At 45.2% G+C, this 19,391-nt stretch overlaps 1 protein-coding gene across 2 annotated transcripts in view; it reads right to left on the bottom strand.

The window, feature by feature from the left end:
- Nucleotides 1-660: 660 nt before the first annotated feature.
- Suclg1 (succinate-CoA ligase GDP/ADP-forming subunit alpha) overlaps nucleotides 661-19,391 on the bottom strand; it is a 31,627-nt gene continuing 12,896 nt past the window's right edge. For both annotated transcript variants that reach the window (XM_051154751.1, XM_051154750.1), the window contains exons 4-9: nucleotides 16,107-16,319; nucleotides 15,845-15,902; nucleotides 10,630-10,713; nucleotides 8,905-9,056; nucleotides 2,183-2,371; nucleotides 661-882 (exon numbers count right to left, since the gene is read on the bottom strand). In XM_051154751.1, the coding sequence (XP_051010708.1) occupies nucleotides 856-882; nucleotides 2,183-2,371; nucleotides 8,905-9,056; nucleotides 10,630-10,713; nucleotides 15,845-15,902; nucleotides 16,107-16,319 (723 nt within the window). In that variant the 3' untranslated portion in view covers nucleotides 661-855. The remainder of the gene's footprint in view (nucleotides 883-2,182; nucleotides 2,372-8,904; nucleotides 9,057-10,629; nucleotides 10,714-15,844; nucleotides 15,903-16,106; nucleotides 16,320-19,391) is intronic.

Raw genomic sequence — 19,391 nt, 5'->3', positions numbered from 1 at the left:
CCCAACTTCTGAAAGCTGTTGCTTATTTTCTAGGTGGTTACACAACTTGAGAATATTTTTTCTTCCCCACTCCAGAATCAGGGTTGGGCATGTCATATTTAATGACAAATTCCCACTGAAATTTCCAGCTAACAAGCTCTTTTTTAGACACAAGGCTGCACAGCTGATGGCTTTTTTGCTTCTTGCAGTGAATGTCCAAACCTCAAGCTAGGACGGAGGCTCTGCTAGGAGAGGAGGCAGCCCTGTGCACAGCCAGAGAAGCTCTTTAACAAACACTCCCGGTTGCCCAAGTGCAGGAGCTTCCTGTCTGCAACAATGGCGGTGGTGGTGGTGATGGGAAAGGCTCTGAAGGAAACCACACTGCATTCCTACGCACAAGGGTCTTTATACATTTATCTCCTACACAGTGAAGATTAAATATACATGTGACCTATGATTCAAAGGCCTAAGATCTATGTCTAGAACAGACAAATGCCTTAAGAGTTGTTACAGTCTTAGTCAGCTAAAAGTTCCGTATGCTTTCCACAGAGCCATCAGTGCACATGTGTGCATGAGTGCATGCATGCATGCATGTGTGTGTGTATGTGCATGTGTGCACGTGCACACTTCTCCCCTCACCCCACTACCACAATGACACAATGACAAATCTCCACAACCATGTTCAAATCAAATGATAGATTTATTATGTCTCTGTTACACAGTAAGTGAAAATAGCTCAATTTAGGACATTTTAAAACTTGCCTGGGCTTCCCATGTCCTGAGAGACCAGTGCCAGATGCATGGCTGACAGTCTGGACTGGCTCTCAAGTCTGTGAGATTTCTTCCACAGCTTTAAGGATCTTCATGTTGTGCCCTTCATAGCATCTTCCTCTTTTCAAATTCCTGCACAAACAGGAGAGAAGAAAACTGCAAATTACACTCATGGGGAAGAGAATCTCAACCCATCTCCTCTAGGGCCTCTGCTCCACAGAGCTAAATGCACGGGAACAGGGTTCTTGTGTGAAAACCAGCTGCTTTCAAATCAGCCTGAACAACCGACAGCTTGGCGCTTGCCGCTAAAGTAAAGGAAGGCTTTGCAATCCTTACGCCCTCACTGCAGAATTACTGCTGGGGTGGTGGGCATCACTGTTTATCAAACCTATGATGTCGTGCATTCGAACCCAACAGGCCCTTTAATAAGGCAATAAAGACTTACTGGGAGAATAGAACTCAACACTGATTCAGTTAGAATTTGAACAAAATGTCGAGAACTTCAGAAATGTCAGAAACAAACAAATGCCCTTGACAGAAGGAACAAAGTTAGTAGCCAAGCTGCAGCAACAGGAAAGACGCCAACTGCCTCTTGCTGGAGCAGAGTGGTAAGGCTTACAATGTGTTCCAAGCACCCTCCTCACACACTTTACTAATCTCCCATGCTTCTTGCCACTAAGGAATATGATATTCAAAAGGCAAGATACGCAAAGACTTAGTAAGCAAAGGGTCTGGTTTACAATCTCTAAAATGAGGGCAAAGTTCAAACAAAGCAGGATTCTTGAAGTCTCTGTAAACTGTTCCTGTCTAGGAAAATAATTTGTGCCTATTTTCAGCTTACAACACGGGGCTTTGTTGTTAAGAGACAAATGTCATCGTGAGCTGTTACCTGCCTTTTGTTTTGTTTTGTCAAGGTTAAAACTCTGAGAGTAGACAGGAAAAGAGTAAATGACAGAAAAGACACACTGAGAGTCACTGCCAGACTGCAGGCGGAGAGCTGCGGAGGGTGCACCAGGGTCCTACTAGAAAGGAACAGCAGAGCTGCAGCTGGCACACAGCTCTTCTAACCTGTGAGTCACTGGACAGCACCGCACAGCCAGCCACTGCCTCCTCAGGGCCCACAGCCCTGCCCTCCTAGGGCCCTCACCCCAGCATCTCTTTACTATTCGCTTCTTTACTAAATTGCAGCCCCTCTCTCTGGAAACAGACAACTGTGACGTCAGGATGGCTACATCCCAAGAACTCTCCTGGAAAGCCCCAAACACAGAACGCAAAGCTACAACCCTTTCCACCTCCCAGGCTGTAAGCCAGGGCACCCATGGCCTCTGAAATCCTTTGCACATCATGCCTTCTCAATAACAACAGAGCAAATGTCTACTTTTACAAAGGCATCAAAACAGTAAGCTATGGACCACAACTCCTGTGTACTCACCTTATACATGGTGGTTCCCAGCTGTGCAGGGGACATGCTGACAACAACACCGGCACTCTGAAGAGCAGCAATCTTCTCTTTGGCGCCACCTTTTCCTCCAGCAATAATTGCCCCAGCATGGCCCATCCTTCTTCCAGGAGGAGCAGTTATACCAGCAATGAAGGACACTACAGGCTTGGCATTTGGACCCTGAAGAGAGAGACACTGTAATACTGGACCTCAACTCTGTGGCTGCTGGCAAGCAGTAAGTGGCTTGGGAAGGGATGGTCCATCACTCAACGCAGTGACTGAAATATCCTCCCAGAATCTCAGCTCTCCGCACCAGTGCAGAAGTTACTGAGCGAAGTCTTCTACCAGCTGTCACCACTCCACAAGCTGTTCCATAAACACCTACCTGAACCTTTCTTTTGATAACTAAAAAAGCACACCCACCTGAAAACTGTAGTTTGAGACTTGTGACAATAACGTAGGATTCATGAAATGGATGAAAGTCATTAATTCTTTCAGCTCTAAAATTCTACACTCTAAGGAAGATGATGATCAGGCTGACTTTATTAAATAAAAATGCATTCTGGCACACAAACTCATTTGCGTAACTATCACTGTTCTAGATTGACATTAAATTTTTTTTAAAGCCCACACACAGGAAACCACAGTTTCAAAGCTCTGGGCTTGCCTTGTACTTGAAGAAATTCTATCAAATATTGTCAAATGCTTACATATCAATCCATCATGAGATGCTACCCAGCAACATGTGACTATATATGGCCAGGTTTCACAATGCATCCAGGAAGAAAGGTCTATAGAAGGCAGACTTGTGCAACATGAAATCGAGCCCTTCAATCAGTAGCTGTATCCCAATACACACACACACACACACACACACACACACACACACACACACACACGCATGCACACGCGCACACACACACACGCATGCATACACACACACAGCAGCAGCAGCAGTTCTCAAGTCATTTGGTCGGGGGCCCCTAGATACTTAGAAAAGTGACTAAGGATCTTAAAGCATTTCTGTTCACATAAATGACCAAAGTCCTTTCGAATATGCAACCTCTGTGCCTATCACTGCCACGGCACTAAATTCTGAGCTGTTCATTCTAAGTAGTGATTCCAATAATACTTACTATACTAAAGCTTAAAGCTGAGGGCCAGTGATGGCTCAGCCACTGAAGGCACTTGCCCTGCAGGCCTGATGATCTGACTTCACTCCCTGGAGCCCATATACAGGTGGAAGGAGACTCTATAAAGTTGTCCAGTGACACCTACATGAACGCTACAGCATGTGGGGACACACCTACGCACATACAACATAAAGCCAAGTTCTATAAATATTTTTGGATTCGCTTTAAAAAAAATCAACTTTTTAAAATTATTTATTTATTTATTATGCATACAGTGCTCTGTCTGCATGTACACCTACAGACCAGAAGAAGGCATCAGATCTCATTATAGATGAGATAACAAGATCTATGTGGTTGCTGGGAATTGAACTCAGGACCTCTGGGAGAGCAGTCAGTGCCCTCAACCTCTGAGCCATCTCTCCAGACCTCCAAAAAAACCAACATTTTAAAATAGTGTCTAAAACACTCTGGTGAGACAAGGGGCATTTTGCACTAATTTCTACAGCTCTGGCTGTTTAGCTTAATACAAGTCCAATCATATCTGCTTTTATACTTGGCCTGTTGTTAAAGCTCATTTAGCTGAAGTACAAGAAGAAAATCCAGTCTCAGACAGACAGATGGAAAAGGATGACATGTGTTAACTGCCGTCAGGATGCCTCTGATACTACATAAACCTCTTCAAGTGGTCATTTCTCAAAGGTCACATGCAATGCTGCAAACTGAAGCAACAGCAATGAACTTCTGTCCTCTGTCCCTCTGCAATGTCCCTTCTGTCTTGGTCTCTCAGTGGCTCTCTGATCCACAGTGGTTTTGTAACTCAGACTGTTAAGTTGGAAAATACCAGTTCAGTGGGTATGTGCATGTTCCAAATCAGTGGTTCTCAACCTTACTAATGCTGCGGCCCTTCAATACAGTTCCTAATGTGGTGGTGACCCCTAGCCATACAATTATTTTTGTTTCTACTTCATAACTGTAATTTTGCCACTGTTATGAATTATGATGTAAGTATTTTTGGAAATAGAGGTTTGCCAAAGGGGTCATGACCCAAAGGTTAAGAACCTTTGCTCCAAATGCTTCTAAATTTCACCATTCAGTGTCAACAAGTACAGGCTTCCATCCCAACCAGCATCCTAAGCTCATGGCAGCAGAAAGCATTTTCTAAATGGTTTGCTAGGAAGTTCAGATTTTATCATTAGCAACAAGCAGCAGCGGTGGTTTTCCTGATATGGCACGCTTCCTTACTGTGTTCTAGGAGAAGTTTTGCTAGATACCCAAGTCCAGTGAACCAATTTGTCTGCCAGTCGTTTTTCTAAGTAGTTAGTGTTTGCTGGAAGCAGTTGTGGGGCTCATAGCCAGCTGTGAGAGCACTCCAGTTGATCACAAAATAGTCTCAGGGGTCACAATTTAATAAAACTACTCTTTTTCTTAACCAGGAACACTCTTAAGTAAAACTGACTTTCTTTTTACCCACAGGTACGGAGCTATCCCACTGCTCTGACTCCAGCAGACTCCGCAGGCCTGATGCGGCTGGCTCCAGGCCTGGTCCACGCTGCCCTTCACTCACCTTCCTTGCATACATGCAGCTTTTCCGCCTACGGCTTCCTCATCTCTCCCCTCCTGCAAGAAGCTGACTCTTCTTCCCACATCTCACCAATGCCCTGGGCTGACTGGCCTGTGTGGTCCTGCTCAGCCTCTCCCGTGTGTCTGCCACACACACAGCACCCTGGATGTGATCTGCTGCCCATGGTCTCCTGCTAAGAATGAGCTCCTGAACATGGAAGTTGCCCTCGGCTCCCTAAACCCAGCAGAAACAGAATGAAAAGCAAACAAGCTCCAGCCATTTACTCAGCCCCACGTAGTTTCTGCACAGACTATGAGAACCTCCTATTTAGTGGTTTTAACTTCTACCCATCTTTTCCCTAAAGCCCCTAAAATGACAATGCTGCTGCACTAGGAAGGAAAGGGTTATAAGCTTAGAATGTCAAATGAAGAGTCGGTAGAGATTTCTGAAGTGGAGAAAACTAGGATCAGGGAAGTATGGTAGGAAAGCAGGACAGAGGGGGTGAGAAATATGAAAAGCCTACACCCAACGACTGGCTGTGTAGCTCAGTGAGCTCCTACAGCCCAGGACGACTACCGTGTCCTTCACCCTCTGCCTGCTTCAACCTTCAGCAGGCACTCTTGATTGTTTATTCCTCACCGGGTACTGTTATCTATGGGGCACGTAGGCTGGGTGACCGGGGGAAACAGACATGGAACTAGAGTGAGGTCAGAGACGAGTCCAAATCCAGAAAATCTCAAACTTGAGGCCAAAAATTTGATCCTGAGACCAGGACCACTCCCTCCCTGCTACAGGACACACAACCTGGAGACCCCCAACTCTGAAATTCTCAAGGTAGTCACAGTAGTCAGTAGCCTAGCACCTGGAATGCCTCTTCATAAAAATGAGGTACCCCAATATCTTAAGCACCAACCAATGAAGTTAAGCCACCCTGGAAACTCCTCCCACTCCCCAAGGTTTATTGATACACTCCTTGTCCACTGGAGTAACCTGGCAGAAGCTGTCTCACTAAGTTGCATCTGAGAGCTGCTGTTTCGCTGAGATAGCTCTGAGCCTGCTGTAACTCTAAAACCCTCAGACAAGGCCTTCTTCCCCTGGCTCTCCCAGCGGGACCCGAATCCTGAGGACCCCACCCGGTCCACACTCGGCTTCATTCTTTCCAGCTCGGTGCCGAGTGGCACCTGGACACCCCGAGGGGCGAAGCAGACTGTGGAACCAGTTCTGTGTTTCATGTAACACTTTGTCTTAAGCTGCTTAACCTTGAACCACATACAAGTCAGTTTCTTAAGATAAAAGACACAAGCTCTGTAAAACCCAACTCAACAAATGTGCATGGTTTTCCACAAATTTGTAAACTATTCAAGGAATTCAGAGTTGAGCCTTAATACACTTAAATATTCAATTTGATAGTATAACATAGTATCTGATTTTTTTCTAAAGAAAAATCAGGTTTTACTTAAACTTACAAACTTTTCTGAACTTAAGACAGCAGGCTGGAGAAACGGCTCAGAGGTTAACAGCACTGGCTGCTCTTCCAGAGAGGTCCTGGGGTTCAGTTCCCAGCACCCACATGGCAGCTCACAACTGTCTGCAGCTCCAGTTCCAGGGGATCTGACACCCTCACACAGACATACAGGCAGGCAAAACATCAATGCACATAAAATAACATTAAAAGGAAAAAGGCAGCCACTAACAATCCGCCCTACTCATTTGTCAGCATTCATCAGAGCTTTCTACAGACTGTGCTGAGGTGACAAGCCCCTAACATCCACAAGCAGCAACCTGGCACATCAGACGGGACTAAGATTTGAGGAGGTGACAGGGGAGTCTGCAAGAAACTAGAACATGTGCCAATGGGGCCACCAGTGGGACACACACTTCAATGGACAACTTAAAAGAAGGAGAGAGTAACTTTTACTCATCGTTTCAGAGGGCTCACTCAATGCACACCAGGCATGCGCCCCCAGGGAGGCATGTATGAGCAAAGTGCAGTCTGCTCACATCTCTACACCAGGACGCAGAGAGAGCGAGGAGAAGGAGAAGAGCAAGATAACGCTGCAAGGACTTGCCTCTAGTGACCTGCTCCCTCAATCAGGGCCCCCTCCTAAAGTTTCAGAACCTCCACAGTGCTACCCAACAGGGACCAAGCCATTCACATTTGAGATCCTTCACATCCAAAGTGTAAAGCCCTGACTGTCTTTACCTAGAGACAAAAGGCACCAGGGCCTGGGGGAGGAACCAGGGGCTGAGGAGGAGTAGAGACATCAGGGAGGGTGCTACTGGGGCAGTCCAAATAGGCAAGCTGAGGCACATTGTGGAGAGGCATGGGGCACTAGGTGAGATGTCTGAACCTGGACCTATTGCTGAGTGGACACAGAGGGTAAGAGAAGTGAAAGACAGCTCTGAGGTGCCTCCCAGGCATGGGAGCATGTAAGATAATCACATAGTTAGGAACAGATGTGAGAGACAGATCCAGGAGGAGGAGCAAGGGGGCAACTATGAGAAGCCCTGGAGAATGTCTGAGGCCTAAGTGGAGGCCCCGGGGAACCTCTACAGGTGCATCCGGAGAACACAGGCAGCTGGGCTCACCAACTCTGCTTCCCTATGCTATAGCATCACTCACACTAACCCTCACATACACTCCTGCAGGCCTGTGTTAATGAGAAGACCAAAACAGCAAGACTAAGGAATGTTCTCCACAGAAACAAGGCGGCTGGGGGTGGGGCTGCTAGGGTATGAAGGATAAGTAAGGACCATGGTGCAGAAGGGAGGACGTGACTGCTGTCATGTCTTACAACTCTATGGAGCTTCAGATCTCCACAGAAGATCAAGGACACTTAGAACAGTCCTTGAAAGCTCCTGAAGCACAAATAAGTGAGGGATCCCTGTGTACCAGGCTCGCAGTTGACATTACTGGCTCCTCTAACACTGCCATAGTCACTATTTCTTTCTGGCATTCATTCATTCACTCCTCGGGGCTTTGTTGTTGTTGTTGTTGTTGTTGTTGTTGCTGCTGCTGCTGCTGTTCCCCCCACACACAAGCAAAGGGGAGGCTAGCCCCCTCTTATTTTTTATTTTATTATATGAATGTTTTGCCTGCATGTATCTGCATGTTCACTAAGTATGTGCCTGGTACCTGTGCAGGCCAGAAGAGGGCACCAGATCCCCAAGAACTGGCCTTAGCAGATGACTGTAAGCCACCACGTGGGTGTGGGGAACTGATCCCATGTCCTCCTCAAGAGCTACCTGTCCAGTCCCCATCTCCCCTCTTGCCTCGCCTCCTGAAGAACAATTCTCACTACTCATGAAGGAACACTAATATCTTCCCCACAGTGCTCGGTCGCATGTGGACAGCAGCCTACTTCCAGCACTGTGGCATCTCCTCCCTCACCCCTCACTTACCAAATCCCAACAGAGGAGTTTAGTTCCCTAGGGAAAGGCAAGGCAGTACAACAACACTACTCCTTCATGTATTAAACGCTACAGCAGCAGCAACAGGGAAGCCTTCCCCTGGAGCGTGCACAAGCTTCCTACTTGACCTGGTGCTGAGGCATTTCTACAAGGGCTTTCTAGCTTAGCAGGAGACAAAATCACAGGGAAGGATCTGAAACAAAGGCTCTTTAGAGGTCAACCTTGAGAAAGACAAAGGACATTCATTAACTTCCCTTGGAATCTAGGAGAGAACACTAGGGCCTCGCATGTAGGCCTCAAGGCAAGTGTGGGCTTCTGACCTACAGCCTGAATCCTCTCCCCTCAACACGAGGCCAACATGCCAGCTAGAGTGTGGGGCAAAGGAGGTTCAAAATAGAGAAGTAGAGAACAGCTTATAGGAAGCAGGAAACAGGACGAGCTCAGAATCTAGAATATTCTGAGTCTTACAGAATAAAAAGCCTAGGTTTAAAGTTAGCTTTCATGCTTTCTTGAAAAATGAATCTATTAAAAAAATAAAGATAATTTCTAAAACAAGCCCTAGTATCAGTCAAGAGCAGAGAGCTGTAGACTTCCAAACGCAGACTTACTGAATTATGTTCCTTCAGAAATTCGGCAGCGTTCTCTTCAGCATGACCACCAATTTCACCAATCAATATGATGCCTTCCGTGCCCGGATCCTTCAGGAAGACTTCAAGGCAATCAATAAAATTTGTCCCATTAAAAGGGTCACCTCCAATGCCTGAAAAGGGTGGAGGATGGCAACATCAGTCAAAAAGGATCAACCATTGGATTATATTTAAGAAATGTTCTAATTCAGGTTGTGTTCTCTGTACCCCCTTTCTTTAATAGTTTCAGATGTAGCATCATTTTTCAACATTCAAAAATCACAAAATGAGACATTTTTTATAATTCTATGTGCATATAAATGGTGATGAGTTGCCCATCTTCACAAAAGCAGTCCTTTTTACATAACCCATCCTAGCACTCCACACTGACGAGTGTGCCTTGAAAGAACATGGGTGTTTGGGGCATGGGCGTCTCTTGACACTCACTGCTGACTCTATTTCTTTGAGCATGTATTTAATAAACTTGAAAACACTGCTCGGAAAGACACAGCTATTTGCATTATAGACAGCACAGTAAAGACTTAAAAGAATGAACAAATTTCTTCACACAGAGAAATTCTTGACAAGTGTGCTGCAGAGAAACTTCTAAGTTTGAAGACACACTGTCAGTGAGCGAGAGGGCCCTCTTCCCTGGCCCTCTTCCTCTAGATCCCAAGTTGGGAAATGGCAGAGCCTGCGTACAGGGTTCGACTCCGAGCACCCGACACTTAAGCATGAGAACTCAGATAGCAATGAAGCAAATGCTCGCTACTCTCTGCCTGCCAATGCCTGAGTTTTCACATTATAAACGTGCTGCAGATAGGGATGTCAAGTCCTGTGCTCTGTTTCACACGTATCAGACCCACCGTTGGTGAATCCCCAGCCTCTGTGAATGACGTCATCCCTCCATTTACAAGGGAAGCACCGAACCTCAAGAAGATGGAATTGGCAAGTCTGTTTCAAAACCAGCTGTGAGTCCCTATTGCACCAAATAATGTCATGCCTATCATGTGTCCTGAAAATAGAAAGGCTCAGTTCATGTTTTCAATTTGAGTTTATTTATTTAGATTATAATAAAAATATTCTATGGCTCTACTTTATTATTTTTATTATAAAGAGTTATTTTTGAAAGGTTTTTAAGGGGTATTCTGAGGATTTGAAGATTTAAAAATGAGAAACTTGTCTAATTTTAGCAAAAACAAAAACAAAAAGGCAGGTAATTTTGAAATGTAAAACCTGCTGTGACTTTTTTTAAGTGTCAGTCAATCTTGTGTGGCAGAAAGAGAAACCTTAGGGCATGTAGCCACCTTCAACCTTGACTTTCTGCCCAATGAGGTACACCCTGCAACCTCAGATCAGAGGCGCCCTGGGGTTGCCCAGAAAGAGACAGTGAAACAAAGAATTCAATAACTACAAAAACACAAAATGTATTGAGATACAGATGTCAAATGTGAGAAGCCATTCCTTCACAGCAAGTGAGATAGGTGATGTTTCAGGCACAATGTGCATCCCACAGCCACCTGGCCTACAATGTGCACTCCTCAACCTAGAATCATCCTGAGAAATACAGAAAGTGCCACACTGCAGTGAACAAAACGTGAGATCATAACATGTCTCTACCAACTAGTACCAAAGCGTCTTTATAAGCCATCTGATGTCCTTGTCATAGTACCATTCCATGAGGAAAGGCCCTGGCCAAACACTCACCAATACACAAGGACTGCCCCAATCCAACTTGGGTTGTCTGGTGAACTGCTTCGTAAGTCAGAGTGCCAGATCTGGATACGATGCCTTAAAAGGAAGAGAATGAAAACTATCAGCTGTGTGGGTGGCAAACCACCAGATGGTCATGAACCTGATGGGGACTGCATAAACCTCGAGTCACGGTTTGCCACTTAGATCAATAGTATCTTCAGATGATGAAGACAAAAAAAGGAAATATGTCATTAGTCAGGGTTGTTTTATGACTTTGAAACCAATGCCAACACAAAGAAACAAAAAAGCCTTAAACTCCCCCCTCTGAGAATGCTTATGGAGAGGATAATATTAATATGAACTTGGTAGACAAAGCCCTGCTTAGGGCAGTGGAACAGACTGCTTTTAGCTACCCTTCACTACACCATAAAAAAACAGAATTAACCACATTTAGGAACACTGTCTATCCTCCCCACAACTAGTTTTCCAAGAATTTTCACATACTATATAGACAAGTTCCCGCTGGATTCAGCCAGTCTCCCACTTAACTTCCTCATTGCATCAAGCCTGTGGTAGGAGCGCCTAACTTCACAGCCAAGGCCTATGGGAGAAGAACAGCAGCTCATGAAGCCTGCCTCTGGTGCCCTGCGCTGCCCAAAGGCAACAGTCACATGCAGCGATCCCTGCAGTACTTACCTTACAACAGATACATGACGCAGAGAGGAGATTCCCAACTCTATACAAGTATAACTAACTTTAGTTATTATAAAATATTAATTTTTAAATGTTAACTAAAACACATCAAAGCATGGACAGATCTAGAATGTCCATGGGTTGCTAACCATGACCATCAGCTAACCATAGCCATCAGCTAATATGACCTCAGCTAACCATTACCATCAGCTAACATGACCATCACCTAACCATGACCATCAGCTAACATGACCATCAGCTAACCATGACCATCAGCTAACATGACCATCAGCTAACCGTTACCATCAGCTAACATGACCATCAGCTAACCATGACCATCAGCTAACATGACCATCAGCTAACCGTTACCATCAGCTAACATGACCATCAGGTAACCATGACCATCAGCTAACATGACCATCAGGTAACCATGACCATCAGCTAACATGACCGTCAGCTAACCATGACCTCGGCTTCAGTGCAGCATTTCAGTGCAGCGCCTCAGTTGTCACCATATTCTCACGGGCACACTGTGTACAATCTATGCACACACCACTCTGCTCTATGGATCCAGGCTCACAAGACTGTAGATTTTCCACATAGAACAGTCAAACTGGAAGCAAGCATGCATGGGCCTCCACCATGCCATTCAGTTGTCCTTTTATGTGAGTTCCATGCAGCTCCGTGACAACACCTTGCCTCATAGGGCACTCTGCACCAACTCCCTATCCCAGCACAGACCTGGCCTACTCTCTAAATGCATTTCTATTGTTTCCTTCTTCTAAAAAACCTCGGGGTTTTTTTTTTCTGTTATCCTTCATGCTTCCCAATCTTTTCACATTTATTCTGCTTAAAATGGGGTGCTCACCCCCATTATCTGACAAAAACGCCAACTATCACTCCAAATCACAGAGAAAGCCTGGATGCTGTTTCCCCACCTGGGTCCTCCCTGGACTGCTCCAAAGGAATGAGATGGGATCTGCTTCTCTCAGTACCCCTTGTCTGTTCCCTATTGTCCCTATTAACAGTGGGACACTGAGAGGTTATGCCTCACATACCACAGTGTAACCATATGCATTTTCAGCTAAGAACAACTTTGTTCACTAAACAGGTTACCATAAAGCACAGTAAGAGAGCACACGGACTCCTCTTCCTCTTGAGATCAGAGCTGGTGAAGGCACCACTCGATGTTCTCTCTTGGTATTGTAGCAAATACTACTAAGTATTAGCAGCAGCATTCAAGCAGACCAAAGAACATACACGCACTTACAGGCACCAGGCTATATGGAACAGGCTCCACTGAGCTCCCGTAACCTCCCTCAAACAACTTACCAAACACTGGCACAGGGGATGACAAGTTAGAAAATGGAAGTCATCAACAAAAATTGTGATGTTGAACCTAAACTCTGAGACTACATCAAGGATGCGCTACTGTGATAACTGTTCTTATTTAGCATTAATAGTTAGTCTTACAGTCATAGGTAGAGATCAACACTGCCACCAGCTATTGCTATGGAGAAACAGTATAGCTGAGTCAAAGTTAGCCACAGAGAGCCCAAACTGAAGCCTAGCGCAGCTAGCTTCAAAATGTGAACTGGTCATTTCCTTAAGGAACCCACCAAGTAACAGTAAAGTTTTCCCAAAACATTTTGAGAAAGTCTGTGAAATCCATGTAAGCAAAATAAGTCTCAGACGGGACGCAGAAATGGAAATGATAAGTATGTTCCTGGCTTGCCCTTCCCAAGTGCACTGCTTGATCAAGAGTGAAGTTTGTCTTCATAAGAATGGTGATCTCTTTCTTTGTGCTCAGTCCAGGGACCTAGCTCAGCTGAAAGAGTGCCTCAGACCATCTCCTAGGGGAAACACACCCTACCAGCTCTTTTTCGGTGGCTCTGGGGTGCTGGGTCTCTGGCATTCTCCAAGTCAACAAAAGAATACAGACTTGGAAGTCTGTAGACTATGCAGGGAAGGCCAGCCCAAGGAAACTCCCATGGGGCCAGGAATACTCTGTGCAAACAAAGGCAAGAAAAACTGTGGGGCCACCAAAGCAGTCCTTTGGTAGTCAGGGTATCCTAGAAGCTGAGACATGCTTTGACATGAAACTTGGTGCAAGAAGTCTATACAGGGAGGCTGAGCACAAGATAAACCAGGATGAACCTCAAAAACCCTGGGAAGCCTTGGCTCAGGGCTGGCAGAAGGAACAGACCGTCTTGTAGTTAAGTCTGACTGCCTTAAATGATGCTGTCCAGTTGCTACTTTCTAATTGGGTGAGAATGCCACAAGGCTGCTGATGTTTTAAATCAGGATTAAGTACTCAAACAAGCTGGTTTCCAAGGGTCTTAAGTTCCTTCAGACATGGGAAGCCACAGATCCATCTGATCTCAGCCCACATAACACGCAAGTAGGATAAAAGGAGGCCAAGTGACAATTTGTGCCTGAGAGCTGAGGAAAAACTAAAACACATCCAGGTAACAATGCTTCGTGTATAATGTGTGAAAAGCCACAGAGGACAGACATCACACTAACTTTCAGCTGATGCAACAGCTATCGAAGAGCATGCAAAGCTGATTGCAGGCTCATCACTCTGAAGACCAACCTTAGAGGCCAAAGGAAAATAGGGAGTCCAGTAGGTGGAGGATCTTGTGAGCCCAGCAAGAGATTCTAATGGACTTGGACTTGGACATTTTAAAATCCTTTGCAGACACCAGTCAAGGACTTCCTTCCCTATCTTCTTCTGACAGTTGGGGTCTTTTACGTAGGCCCTCTGGAGGAATACCCCAATCCTGCCATACCTGACACCCAGTCAGCCATCTCAATCCCATAATGGAAGTTAGGATTACTTCTTCAGAGGGAGGAGATGATAAGAACACAAGGTAAAAATGGTCACGTTTATGGTAAAAGACCCCAAGGAAAAGTAAAGGCAGAAATGTCCTCAGAGTTCCTGGTAGTTTCATGCCTGCTAGAGACCAGCGATACAAAAAGCTCTTGGGAGCTCTGGCGTCATCACATCTAGTTCCTAAAGGGTTCTAATCACCTCTTAGGAATGCATAATGTTAAAGCAGCAGAGAGGGCCTGTTAGGAGAAAAGCACGCCCAGTCAAGAGTCAAGAATCTTGGCCTGGAGGCAGACCTAACATTTAAATCTCCAGATAAGGAACCAGCCCTAGGAAGGTGGGTTCACCCTAAACCATGCTAATGGAAAACCTACCTCAGGTTTAGTCTCTTGGCCAACATCTTAATGAGTTTGAGGAGTGTTAAAGGAAAAGAAGAAGGCAAAAGACAAAACAACAACAATAAGAAAGCCAGCAGTAGTGGTACAATTCTGGCACTCAGGAAGCAAATGGATCTCTGTGAGTTCAAAGCCAGGCTGGTCTATAGAGTGACTGCCAGGACAACCAAGGCTACACAGAGAAACTTTATCTTAGAAAACCAAAAGAAGAAAAATAAAGGAAGGAAGGAAGGAAGGAAGGAAGGAAGGAAGGAAGGAAGGAAGGAAGGGAGGGAGGGAGGGAAGAGAAAGGAAAGAAGAAAGAAGAAGGAAAGGAAGGAAGAAGAAAAGGAAAGGAAGGAAGAAGGAAAGAAGAAAGAAGAAGAAAGAAAGAAAGAAAGAAAGAAAGAAAGAAAGAAAAAACTTTTATGTGCACCCAGGAAAACCTCTGTTTACACAAAAGCCCAGGGCTCTAGTCCAGGAGGTGGATGGCCTGCAGCAGTGACCCTTTTCTCCTTGGAGCTGTGACCCTTCCCTCCTTCTTCAATTCCCAGGTGCCAACTCTTTTCAGACTAGCCACCTGAGTAAGACATGAGGTCTGACCCTGGCCAGTAGGGAAAGGGCAGTCACCACGAAGTTAAACTAAAAGCCAAGCACACTTCCCGCCTCTGTGTGTGTGCTCTTCCAAGTGCACCCTTCGGATCAAGAGTAAAGACATGAGAAGGTGCTCTCAGACCTCAGTCACCGAGGACATCACAGTAAAAGCCAATGTGACATTGTTGCTTCCCCCAAAAGAACAAGCATGCTGAAGACAAGAGCCCTGGAGAAGGAGGGGTAAATGGGACTCTCCACTGACAGAATACAAAATGACACGTCATCTCCTAGAACTATACGGCAACTTCTTAAAAAGTCAAACATACTTAACTTGTGTTCTTGTAAATTCTGCCCAACAGAAATGAAAGGGAATCCAAAGCAAGGCTTATATTTTAGTCTTGTCCCTAATGCTCAAACTTGGAAACACCCAAATGACCATTAGGAAAATGGGAAAACAGAGTGGTAAAGCCACATAGAGTGGACAGCGGCTGAGCAAGAAGCTAGTATTCACCAGACACAGAAAACACAGAAGAACCGAGAGTCTGAACAGGAAAGGAAGGACCACTCCCTTCTGCAGAACTACAGCTGATTCTCAAATAGACACATCACTGTCTCACTGTGAGAATAGTTTGATTTATTACAGTCACAGGTTTCTTTACAAATTCCCTGTGAGTTTGGAGTTAGGATAATGAAAGGTTCTTTTAATCTATCAGAAAGTAACAAATTTACTCACCTATTTTTCCTTTCTTGTGAATATGACCAGGCATGATGCCAATTTTGCACTCTCCAGGCTGGAGAAAAAGTAAATTGCAGTTTCAGAAAAGTTCCAAAGAAAATTCTTACTCCTAAGTGCCTTATACACACACACATACACACACACACACACACACACATACACACACACACACACACACACACACACACACACACACATTAATTCAAAGACAAGCTTCATGAAATCCTAAATATGGACTTTCTTCATATTTTGCACTCACATTGATGACTCCAGGGCAGTTTGGCCCAATTAGCCTCGTCTTCCCCTGGCGTGTCAGCCTGTGCTTGACCCGCACCATGTCCTGCTGTGGGATACCTTCAGTAATGCACACAACCAAGGGAATTTCTGCGTCAATTGCTTCATTAATGGCAGCAGCAGCAAAAGGAGGAGGGACATAAATGACAGAAGCTGTCGCTCCTGTTTGTTCTTTGGCCTGAAACATTAATCACAAGTAATTGAGTCATAAATAAAATACATTCAACAGGCTAATTTGATTAATGTCTAGGATGGGGTCACAGGCAGGCTCCCCTCATTCCCCCATTCTGTAGTCCACGATACAGTCAGAAAAAAAGCAGAGTCAAGCAGAGCCTCTCTCCGTCCCCTTTGGACGCCACTGTGGATTAAAAGGTTCTATCCACCCTACGCTATAGAAGGACACTGAGAGCACCGCCTAACCTGCTCCTGTGCTCCCTCCTTCCTGAGGCTGGGCACAGCTTCACTGTCCTTCCCTAGACTCACTAACAACATCCGGTGCCACCTATGCAGCTTCGAACTCTGCTCCTCCTTAGAAGACCCAACTGACCTTCATGCATCTATTTTAAATCTATGGTAAGTATTACCAACAAACAAGTAATGTTCCTTTTTATATAGATTTATCACGCATGTTCATACAGGTGCCCTCAGAGGTCAGAAGCGCATGTTGGATCCCCTGGAACTTGAGTTATAGGTAGCTGTCAGGAGTCCAGTGTGGGTGCTGGAAAGTGACCAAACTTGGATCTTCTAGAAGAGCAGCAAGTGCGCTCCACCCCACTGCTGGGCCAGTTCCCCCGTGCTCAAGTGCAGTGTTCTTACTTGACATTTCTCACTTAATACATCCTTACTAGAAATCAACAAATCAAACCAAGTCCATATACAACATGGCCACAGAGTAAGAAGTGGGTTAAACAAGCATTAAGTGTAAGGCTGTCACCCACAACAATGCAAAGCATTCACAGAGGGTCAATCTGATCACTGTTCTCCATGTGGCCATAACCAGATCCATATGTGGCACTGACACATATGCATTCTTTCATTTGTCTTGTGTTTTGTCGCCGTGGTTTTTCTGAAACAGGGTCTCTATATAGCCCTGATTGTCCTGGAACTCACTATGTAGACCAGGCTGGCCTGAACTTGCAGAGATCCACCTGGCTCTGCTGGGATCAGAGGCCCATACCACCAACCCCGGCTCTTCATCCACCTTTTTGTATGGCCCACAGAGGCTTGACTGCAAGAGCAGCAGCACCCATTCCACAACAGGCCTGTGAAGGCTTGAGCAGGACTCAGTCAGGCCTCAGGACCCCTGAATCAGAGTACTCCAGTTTACAAATCAAGACTATGAGGCCTGCAGGAGGGGCTTGGGAGGCCTCAGTCCTCCCCGAAGGACTAACAGCAGTTAATGTTTGCAGCAGGAATAGGTATCATTCTCTTCAGTGTTGTAGCCACTGCTACGTTTCCCTCGCTCCAGTAAGCAGGCTCCACACCAGGCATAGGCAAACAACTCAAATTAAACTAAGTGGGTCGCGCACTTGAAGATTCAAAGTAGGTAGGAGAGTCCTTGAGAAGGGCTCCATCCAGTGAGAAAGAAGAACGAAGCACGAGAGCAACCAACAAATATCACACACATGCACACACATACACATACACACACACGTTTGTGTATATATGTCTATGTGTGTGTGTACCTATGTATGTATGTATGTATGAAACTGGCTAAGAATTCTTAAAAAGCAAAAAAGGATGCTGTGATCAAGACACTGTAGAGGAATTTTAATCCAACAGCATGGCTACTCTGGCTGGAATACAGATCTGCCTTTAATCCCAGGAAACAGAAGCAAGCATATCTCTGAATTTAAGGCCAACCTGGTACAGAGCAAGTTTCAGGTAAAGAAGCAGCCGTTTCATCCCAGTACTTTGGAGACAGAAGCATGCAAATCTGAGTGCTGTTCAAGCAGTTCGGTTGAGTCAGTGAGCTGAGAGGCAATGCAGTGGAACTGAGCTCGTGGCAGTTCAGTTCATGGAATTCAGAGGCAGTTTTTACAGGGAAAGTTTTGCAGAGACAGGTTGAAGAGAGAACAAGCCAGACACAGGTAAAGACAGAATGATCCAGAGAATGAGAAGGAGCCAGACAACTAGAACAGATGGCTAGAGTTACTATGAGGCCAAGCAGAACAATTCAGTCAGAAGCTGAGAAAAACCAATTTGATTCAGTCAGCTTGGAGAGGAGTTTGAGCCAGAACAGCCGAGTTGAACCAGAACTCAGAAAGAACTAGAAACTGTGAGTTCATTCAGCATTAAGTCTCAAGAGGCTGAAAACATTCTAAGTCTAAATTAGGTTGTACAGAGGCTAGATGCTTCCAGGACTCGGCCTTGGTTATCAGACAGGGGTAATAAACTTCTAAGATAACTGTTAAACCAGGTGAATGAAAGTTAATTTTACAAAACATAGTAAATACCATAGGTATGGTAGTGTATGCCTTTAATCCCAGCACTCCAGAGGCAGAGACAGGCAGATCTCTGAGTTCAAGGCGAGCCTAGTCTACATAGCAAGTTCTAGGACAGCCAGGGCTACATAGAAACCCTCTCAAAACAAACCACCAAACAAAATATAGTAAACAACTTATACAAAGCCACACAGGCAGCACATGCAGAGCCAGTATTTAATCCTGGGTATATGTGATTCTGAAGTGTCTGCTCATTGCAGTTACGGCAGGAGGCTCTCTATAATCAAGACAGGACTCACAATGTTTTTGGAAGGCTGTACCAAGGGATTTTACACCAACTATAAATATGGAAGCATAAAATATATAGGCGCAAGTAGAGGGAAAAGCACAAGTAAAAGACAATGTCTTCAGGAATCACCCCTGAATGAGTTCGTGCTGCCAAAGACTGAGTGTTGACCACTACGTCCCCAATAAACAGGGTCACCTCAACAGTGTCCAGAGAGCAAAGTCAAAGGACTCTGGCAGATGACCCACTAAGGAGAAATGATGTGAAGAATTAGAAGTCATTGACTTTCATTCTTTCAAGATGTAACACTAGGTCTGTGTGGCACACATGCCTGCGATCCCGGCACTCAGGACTCAGATACTAATTAGAGCAGCACTTCTCAACCTGTGGGTCCAGATTCCTTTGGGGACTGAACTACCCTTTCATGGGGTTCGTCTTAAGACCATTGAAAAACAGGTGTTTACATTACACCTCACAACAGTAGCAAAAGTACAGTTATGAGGTAGCAATGAAAATTATT

This window comes from Acomys russatus, chromosome 13 (genome assembly GCF_903995435.1).
Source record: "Acomys russatus chromosome 13, mAcoRus1.1, whole genome shotgun sequence".
In the NCBI taxonomy this organism is placed as follows: domain Eukaryota; kingdom Metazoa; phylum Chordata; class Mammalia; order Rodentia; family Muridae; genus Acomys; species Acomys russatus.
Note: the sequence above shows the minus strand (reverse complement) of the source record. Positions and strands in the feature narration are given on the sequence as shown.